At 50.2% G+C, this 9,139-nt stretch overlaps 1 protein-coding gene across 1 annotated transcript; it reads left to right on the top strand.

The window, feature by feature from the left end:
* Positions 1-540: 540 nt before the first annotated feature.
* On the top strand, positions 541-3,211 carry DUSP1 (dual specificity phosphatase 1). Its single transcript, XM_061456667.1, has 4 exons — positions 541-1,018; positions 1,155-1,303; positions 1,428-1,647; positions 2,158-3,211. Exons 1-4 carry the CDS (start codon positions 649-651, stop codon positions 2,526-2,528), a joined length of 1,110 nt encoding a protein of 369 aa, XP_061312651.1. The 5' UTR covers positions 541-648; the 3' UTR covers positions 2,529-3,211.
* The last annotated feature ends 5,928 nt before the right edge of the window (positions 3,212-9,139 follow it).

The following is a 9,139-nucleotide window of genomic DNA, read 5'->3' as shown; positions in this document are numbered from 1 at the left end:
TGCCTGTGTTTGTATGTGCACATATATGCGTTTCTGTATTTATCTATGTGCATGCGCGTGTAAGCGTGTGTATGCATAATACAGGCATGTTGATGTGTGTACGTATACGTGTGTGTATGTATATGTATATCCGTGTGTCAGCACCTGTATACGTTTATCTCTGTGTATATATATCTGTGTGCATAGGAGCTTGTGTGTGCCTATGTGTGCATCTATACACGTGTATACATGTTTCTGTGTGTTTGTGTGTGTAGTACCCCGCGCGTGTCCACGTACACGTGTGTCCATACGTGTGTCCATATGTGCACGCACATGCGTGCACATACGCCGTGCGCGCGCCCACCCCCTCCCAGCCGCCTTCTGCCAGCGCGGGCGCGCGGCCCCGCGGCACATGACGTCATGCCGGCGAGGCTGGGCGCGCCCGCGCTGGCGCGCCGCCAAGGTGACGTCTTCGGGAGAGCCCACGTGACGCGGCTCCATTGAGAAAACGCCGGCCCGGCGGCGCGGCCCTATATAAAGCGGGTGCGGGCATGCGGGGCCCGACCGGGTCGCGCTGCGCTGAGCTACCGCGGGACACCGGGCACTCCAACACTGGCCGCGCCTTCCTCATCTTCCTCCTCCTCCCTCCTTCCCTCGGCCGGAGCCGCCATGGTGAACCTGCGGGTGTGCGCGCTGGAGTGCGAGGCGCTGCGAGGGCTGCTGCAGGAGCGCGCCGCGCAGTGCCTCGTCCTCGACTGCCGCTCCTTCTTCTCCTTCAACGCCGCGCACATCCGCGGCTCCTGCAACGTCCGCCTCAGCACCATCGTGCGCCGCCGCGCTAAGGGCGCCCTGGCCTTGGAGCACGTTGTCCCCAACGAGGAGCTCCGAGCCCGCCTGCGCCAGGGGCTGGTTCACACCGTGGTGCTGCTGGACGAGCGCAGCGCCGACCTGGAGCTGCCCAAGCGCGATAGCACGCTGCTGCTGGCCCTCGGCACCCTCTGCAGGGAGGCTCGCGGAGCCCGCATCTGCTTTCTCAAGGGTGAGTGGCGCCGGGACCGCCCTGGCAGCCGTCGGAGGGGAGGGGGGACCGCGGTAGCGCCGTTCCTGGGGCTCCTCTCGCCCCCCCGGCCGTGCCGCGCTCACCCGGCGCCTCTCTGTCCCCTCTGCCCCTGCAGGAGGTTATGAAGCGTTCTCGTCCGCCTGTTCCGAGCTCTGCACCAAGCCGGCCGCCCCGACGGGCCTCAGCCTGCCTCTCAGCGCCAGCAGCGCGCCCGGCAGCGCCGACTCGGGGTGCAGCTCCTGCGGCACCCCACTCTACGACCAGGTGAGCGGGGCCGGGCTGGTAGCTGCGGGAGGGGCGGACGGGACGCGGGGCGGGCGATGGGAGGAGGGGGAAGGCGGTCGGCAGCTTCCCGAGCGGAGTTAACCGGTTGTCCCTTCCGTTCTAGGGTGGTCCGGTGGAAATCCTGCCGTTCCTCTACTTGGGCAGCGCTTACCATGCCTCCCGGAAAGACATGCTGGATGCTTTGGGAATCACGGCGTTAATCAATGTATCAGCGAACTGCCCCAACCACTTCGAAGGGCACTACCAGTATAAAAGTATCCCTGTGGAGGACAACCACAAGGCAGATATCAGCTCCTGGTTTAACGAGGCGATTGATTTCATAGGTAAATGAGCTCTCTTTACAGTCTGTTCTTTTCCTGGGGTATTATACCCTGGGAGGTGATTTTTGGGTATTGTTTTCCCCAGTAAAACCTACATTTGAGACTGGGGAATTTAATTCTATTCGGGAGATATACTTGGGGAATATTTCCATTTATTTTATCCTACTCTGAGGAGAAATCTTGGCTTCGCAAAGCTGTTTGAAATCTTGAATCAAGAGGCATTGGTCTTGCAGAGAGCTAGTGAATTTAGGTGGATCAGAATTAAAGTAATCTTGCAAGAACTGCTAAAGTGACCTGGAGGAACTATTAGTATAATTGGAATTGGAGCCCAGAATGAAAATAGCTAGACTGTTGGTTCCCTCAGGACAAAGGTTCTCTTTGTCTCAAAAGCACCGGTGAACCTATTAGGCTAAGGAAGGGATGGATTAAAGAAATGTAAAACAGGAGCCTGTGCTTTGCCACCTCTGGAGACAGTTGGACATACTTGCTAACAGTGTATTTTCATTCTTTCAGACTCTGTTAAAAATGATGGAGGAAGGGTATTTGTGCACTGCCAGGCTGGTATTTCCCGGTCAGCAACCATCTGTCTTGCTTACCTCATGAGGACCAACAGAGTCAAACTGGATGAAGCCTTTGAGTTTGTGAAGCAGAGGAGAAGCATCATCTCCCCGAATTTCAGCTTCATGGGGCAGCTGCTGCAGTTTGAGTCGCAGGTCCTTGCCCCCAACTGCTCAGCAGAAGCTGGTAGCCCTGCTATGTCAGTATTGGACAGAGGAGCATCGACCACCACAGTCTTTAACTTTCCAGTCTCCATCCCTGTTCACACCTCATCCAGTGCTTTAAGCTATCTCCAGAGCCCCATCACCACTTCCCCAAGCTGCTGAAAAGCGAGTGAAAATATGGCCAGAACTCAAATTTACTGTCTCAGAAGTGCAATAACTACAGGGACAGTGTCATCAGTCACTCGTGTTTTGTGGGGAACTATCCATACATCCCAGAACAGTATCATTAATGGAGAGGAGCTCACCTGATGCCAGAGAATTAGGTGTTACTGACTGTTCTACTGACTTCTGAAGCCAGTATCTGGATGTCTACACAGATATCAAAGGACACTGTCTCTTCTTGAGCTGTTCCTTTTTGTCTTCTGTCTGTCCTAAGCCTGCTCCATGTTTAGTAGCATGCTCACCAGTATTCCCGTTCCTGGACACTTTGAGCAACACTGATGCTGTCCCCCTTTTATATGACAGTCCTATTTATTTATTTTTACATTAGTGCATTGGGGTTTTTTGCCTTCACAAACCTAGAGTTTCATTTCTAGAGAAACCAAATACCTCAGTATTTTTTTGGTACTATAATCCTGTGTGTATATATCTGTCAGCTCTTCTTGTTTCCCAAGCACTGACATGAAAGCACCAGGCGAGTGCTTTTTTGAGTTGCCAAGGGTTGTATGTTTGCTGATTTATTTATGATGTGAAATAATATATTTCTTCTTATGAAGACATAGTTTTGTTACATGATTATAACTTTTTTTTTATACAAACAGAATAAATTATGGTATTTCTATTGAGCTGGATACGTTCTTTAAAATCTTGTATTTTACAGTCCCAAAACCCAAGTGGAAGCTCCCAGGGGAAGAACCATAGAAATCTGAATTTGCAGCTCTGCTGACCTCAGCTCTTGGCTGTATTACGTATGAAAATGGGTTTAAACCACATAATTGACTGGAACCTACTGCTGCTCCTTAACCTGAGCTTTTCTTTGTCCCTGTATAATTACATGCAGTGGCAGAATGCCAGGGCTGGTTTCTCAGCTGTAACGTGGATTTGGCCACATTGATGGCCATAGAGCTTGTAGCAGTTTGAACCAGCTGAAAGTTGGGCACAGGGTTACAGTGAATTCCAAATAGCCCTTGTCTAAGAAAGGAAGAAGAAGCTTCCTATTACTTGTTTACTTTTAATGCTTCAAAGGTTAAGGCTAAAAATTAACCTGTTGGTAACAGATCTCCACTGCTCGTGAGTTTGTGCCAAAGTGTCTTCTTTTTCCATCCCACCTCCTTGATTCCTTTTTGCAACTCAGACTGTCTCATGCCTGGAATGAAGTATTTGACTTGCTGGGCTATGCCTGTAAATAAATTGGGGTGTAACAAGAGATCAGGTCACCATCAAGACACTTTCTTGCTCAGACCCAAATAAATGCCCTTCCTGTGTAGATTCTCACTAGAGTGGTTTCTATCTGGCATTTAGTTGAGGCAATAGAAAGAGTTTTATGTAGCATAAAAGCCAGGCAGGGGAGCTCTAACAGACCAGCCCTCCTGGCAGCTCATGGGCAGGAGCTGCAGAGTGAGGGTGACAGGCAGGATGCAGTACAGGGTTACTGCTGTGTGGTGTGACAGAACTGTGTGTCCCTATAGGGTGTGGGGGGTGAAATGTGTATGTGGGAAGCAGCATTGCTGTGACATACCCTTACCAGGAGAAGCTGATGGAGAAGAGACACAGCTGGAAGCTTGCTTTACCAGGTAGGGTGGTAATTAATACAGGTAAGAGGGGGATGGTTGTGGGGGGAGCGCTAGGACATCAGGTGTCCTACCTCCACTCCAGAAGGGAGCCACCAGTCCTTGCCTTTCTGATACTCCAGGAGTCAGATCTTACTTTTGCCCCATCAGAAATGGTTTTGCTTGGGCAGATACAGCAGGTTATGACGCTCTCTGTAAAATCGTGGCATTTTAACAGCTATGATCCTAAGCTTAATGATGAGGGGGTATTTTAAGTGTAAAGCAGCTGTGCTCTTGTCAAGTACCTGGAGACAAGCAAAGCACCTGCTGAAATCCTCCAAGTTACCTGGAGTATTAACGGTGCTGAAATCCAGGACTCTTCTCCTGGGAGAAGGTGCCCTTGAAGGATGGGATGATGTGCTGCTGCATCTGAAACTTCCACGTGAGTTGCCCCTCCGATGCAGTTCTGTCGTCAGTGCTGCGCGTCAGCCATCGCCAAGCTTCAACCTGACACCAAGGGATAAATAAATGGAGCAGCTAAAAGGGAGAGATCCCTGGGCACTAAGAGACAAAGTTAGAAACCCTTATTTTCCTAAAGCATCAAAGTGAACATCCTCTCCAAAGTCTGTCCCATGCTGCAGATCTTGCTAAACCCCTTTGTCCATGGGAAGTGTTTGGGCAGGTTGTGCTGCTCAGGAGGACTGCACCTACTACTGGTCTCCCTGTAAAGCATACAAGGCTGTTTGTGAATACGTGAGCCCTTTTACACCTGCAGTAACAACGGAGCAAACTTTCACCTTCAAAGCAAATCAGAGCTTGTTCAGTGGAAAAATACAACCTTGGCAGCCCTGGCCATACAACTGGTGAAAAAAATCCTGCTTGTTAATCACAATTCAAACAGAAATCCGCTCCCTGTCAGCCAGGGGAGCTTGTTTATGTGTTTCTTGGAACAATAAAACTCATTACCTGGCAGCCGATCAGCTTTCATAACCTAAGCAGGCACCTGACAGAGGGGCACACGAGAGCGCTGCTTCAGCGCAAAGCCCGTAGCAGAAAAGCCAGCCAGTGACAGCAGGGCTTTGGTCCCAGCAAGGCACCGACACACGCTGCCAGCTCTGTGGATGTGTGATGTCCTTTTCCAAGTCTATCCTGATCCTTCTGTCGCCTGTAATCAGTCTCACGGTGCCCAGAGCCCACAGCCTCCTGCAAAGTCTCTGTGGACAGGATTGCACCCAGATCCTGAACTGCTCCTTGTCCGAGCAAGGGGAGGGTAAGGGGGGCAGGAACAACAGTGAAAAGTAAAGAGAGATTAGGTTGAGACCTGCAAACATCACTTTAGTGCCACAGTTGTAGGGGGATGGATGGGCTCAGTTCAGGGGTTTGCTGGGAGCCAGGGGAAAGGAACAGGGCAGGCAGCAAGGTGAGGGGCAGAGAAGGAGGTATGAGCTGGGCAAGGAGGCACAAGGGGCTGAGATGGGCAGAGCCTGTGTGTTGTGGAGGTGAAGGACACTTTGATGACACAGCCAAGCTGAACTTTGCCCACTGTGGATGTGTTAGGGACGCATTGTCCCTTCTTACCCCTCATTTATTCCCCTTGCTTTGCAGTTTTGTTTGCTTGGGATACCAAGACACATGGTTCACCCTGGTTTACAGCTCTGAACTCCTGTTACCCCCAGCTCCCACATGAGCTGGTTGCCCCTCCATGCTAGAGCTTTTGGCTTAGACCCTGCCCCTCGTATCCGATCCAAGACCCCTAGAAACCCAGCACACAGAAGGCATGTGTAGGGCTTTCAGCTTATATAAACCCATAGTTCTACAGTTGCATATATCCCCATGGAAACCACGAGGAGTTTCCCCTTGGTGAGGACGGTGGTAACATCACTTCCTGCTGCTGACAAAACAATTTGTCACGAAGTGATAAAAAGGCATGGTTCGTGTTTGCAGGAACTGGCCCCAGGCTTTGTTCCTCCCAAGCTAGAGGCTGCTCACCCGCCCCAAAGGCAAACAACAGCCATTGGGTGCTGCGCAGAGCAGGGATGGGGAGATGTGGACAAACCCTTTGGGTTTCCAAAATGCCAGAGCATGGACCACTGACACCCCAAAAGTTACAAAGCACATAGAGAAAATGGCAGTGTGGACCCTAGAGCAACACACGGGGCTCCATACAGCACCCATAGGCTGGTTCCCCTGGCTGAGGGGTGTACATGGCCAACTCACATGGGCACTCAGCACGAGCCATGCATAATAACCCCCCGCAACATGCAATCCCCAGGGGATGCAGGATACCAGTTATCACATGACAAACAGACACAGCTCCAGATTAGACGCATCTCAGGTAATCCCCTTGTCTCAAAGCTTTTGCCTTTCTTTTGTAATCAGCAGTTTGAAAGGTGCTGGGTATAGGCAAGCTTAGGGACTATCCTGCATTAGTCACCCCCGGTATCAGACTAGCAGGGCCACAAGGATGTGTTAAGCCATTGCATTGAAAAAAGAACATTACATCCAGATCATACGTAAGCAAATCTAGTCTGCCTGGTTACCACCTGGGTTTTTTCTCTGTCTGGCTCTAGGGCAGCAGAAAGGGCACTGAGAGTCAATTGGAAATGGTGTTTCAGTGCAGCCCTGAGACCCCACTTCCCCAGCAGATGAGTTGCAGTGTGATGGGGAAGGAGGAAAGATCATGGTGTGTGACTGTTTAGAGTCCTTAGAAGTCACTACGCCTCAAACCTCATCTAAACCTGTTCCTTATCCTTTCCCTTGCCCAGCAACCGTGTTCATGACATACACCTACACACAGCGTACCCAGTAAGACTCCACCCAGGGCTTTAGCTTCCCCAGATCTGTTGCAGTCCAAGGTTGTTGGGAGAATGGCTAAACCCCAGGCTCAAACACACTCATGCTGAAAGAACAAATTAGCCTGAGGTTTGTGCTCTGCTGCATGTGGCCTTCCTGCTCCATGCTACTTGCTATGGTGCAGATTCAGCAACCACAGCTGATGGCCTCCCTGCTACATGCTATCTGCTCCCACACAAAGTCAGTGACCACAGCTGATGCACGGCTATCAACCCAACCAAGAAGCATGGCCAAAGCTCCTGCAGGTGGCTCCTGTTAGCACCCAGCAAGGGCATAAAAGGTTAAGTGGGACCCAGATATCAAAGGAAGGAAAGCAGTGCTGAAGGGTGAGATGTCAGAGGCTGGAGAGAAGCAAGACTTGTTGGTATAGCAGCCACTGCTGTGAGGACTTAAGCTTATCCAGCTGCTCCTGTTGGGGACCTGGTCCAGGGTCTGCTCAGTTCTGTGTGTGGTTTGCTCTCGCTCAGGCTGTGGCTATGTACACAAGGGCAATCTCAAACGGATGAACTCAGGTACCAGAGAGGAAGCAGCTGAGTTGCTCTGCTGCTGGGGTGGGTAAAGGACTCCTGGTTTTGAGCACTATTTCCATTTTGGAAGTGCAACTGTACAAACCTGTGTCTGTCTGTAGCACTGCCAAAATCCCATGTGGACCTTGCACTGTCAGCCCGGCACAGAACAAATTGGCTCTCTCACTGGAAGGCTAGAGGCCAAAACCAGGGCAAGAGACAGGTTTGTGATGTGGGACAGTGTGTTATCCAGGTGTGGGTTTGTTAGGTTTTTTTTTTTTCCCTCTCCCTGGGATTTTCCATTTCCAGGGTTTTCCAGCTGCTGCATGTTGCTGCACACCCTTCCCGCAGTGCCAGGCTGAGCCTCGCCAGCACTCCTGGCACAACTGGGGGGATGAGGGCTGGTTGAGGTCCCTGTGAGGATGCTGGGCGGGGGGTTTCCTGAGTGATGCTCTCCAGCTCTTGCATTTGCATGCGTTTCCTGCTGGAGACAGAAATGACTCTGTCTGGGGTTCCCCTCCTTGGTGCTGCTGGCAGGCAGGGGAGAGGGGGAGATGAGACACCCAGGGGCTGCTTCCAGCTGCTGGGGCTGGCATTGGGTAGATGTGTCCTCCAGGTGGGTGCTCAGCAGTGATGTGCTGTTGGCTTGAGGTCTGCAGGGCTGGAGTTATTTAGGGACCTGGAAGGGATGCTCATAAACATGCTCAGTGCACAGGAGCAGGGATGAAGCACAGCTAATATTACTAACCCCATTACATCTCACCTAGGTCTTGTTTGTTGTTCAGGCTGGGTGAGGCAGGGATGTGGGAACTGTAATTTCATCAACCAATTCATTCCAAAATCTATATTGTATAAACTGTCTTGGAGATGTCATGAGTGACCTGGAAAACACTTCATTTCTCATAAAAGGGTTATGTTTAGTACCAATCCCTCTCATTTCAATACCGATTGGTTCCTAAACTGTAGAAGCCATGTTTAAAAATAAACTCCCACAGGACTCTTATATGATGTAGTTGCCTTCTAACTCGGTAACCAGTTAGCTATAAATGAGCAAGTCTTCAATACACACACAATGCTTCCTAATTATAGCCTTAGAGCCAAACGTAGGTTCCACCTGTACTAAAATAATAAACTCCAGTGTGATTTTTAGACTTCTGATTTCTGATATAATTTAATTTTATTGGAAAGGGCTTGGGGTTGTTTTTTGTCACCAGCAATTGTAGCAGAAATGTCTCAAAATGGCTTTTTCAGGTCTTTTGCATACTGGAAAGAGGTGGTTTCTTTTCATTGTCTTCCCTAAATTCTTCTCAAAATATCACCCAGTCTAAATTTATTTCCACATTGGTATGTTGTTCCTCCTTCAAATCTTAAGGTTTTCTTAATCAGCAACTGGGTCATAGCACTGGGTGTCTTTGATGGCACGTTTTTCTAATCTATGGAGGATATAAACTGCAGATGCTCATGAAGAGACTTTCCTGGTACTCTGATACTTGCAGACCAGCTGGCAACTTCTTTTCTTTCTTGTCTTCTGCAGTGAAATCTTTATAATTGCAGTTACATATTTCAGGGGCTTTTGCATAGAATCATAGAATAGTTAGGGTTGGAAAGGACCTTAAGATCATCCAGTTCCAACCCCCCTGCCGTG

The sequence above is a fragment of the Pezoporus flaviventris genome, unplaced genomic scaffold (assembly GCF_033815535.1).
Source record: "Pezoporus flaviventris isolate CSIRO_AGI_PZ_B2104156 unplaced genomic scaffold, CSIRO_AGI_Pfla_v1 ptg000023l, whole genome shotgun sequence".
Lineage (NCBI taxonomy): Eukaryota > Metazoa > Chordata > Aves > Psittaciformes > Psittacidae > Pezoporus > Pezoporus flaviventris.
This window is presented reverse-complemented; position numbering and strand designations above follow the sequence as displayed.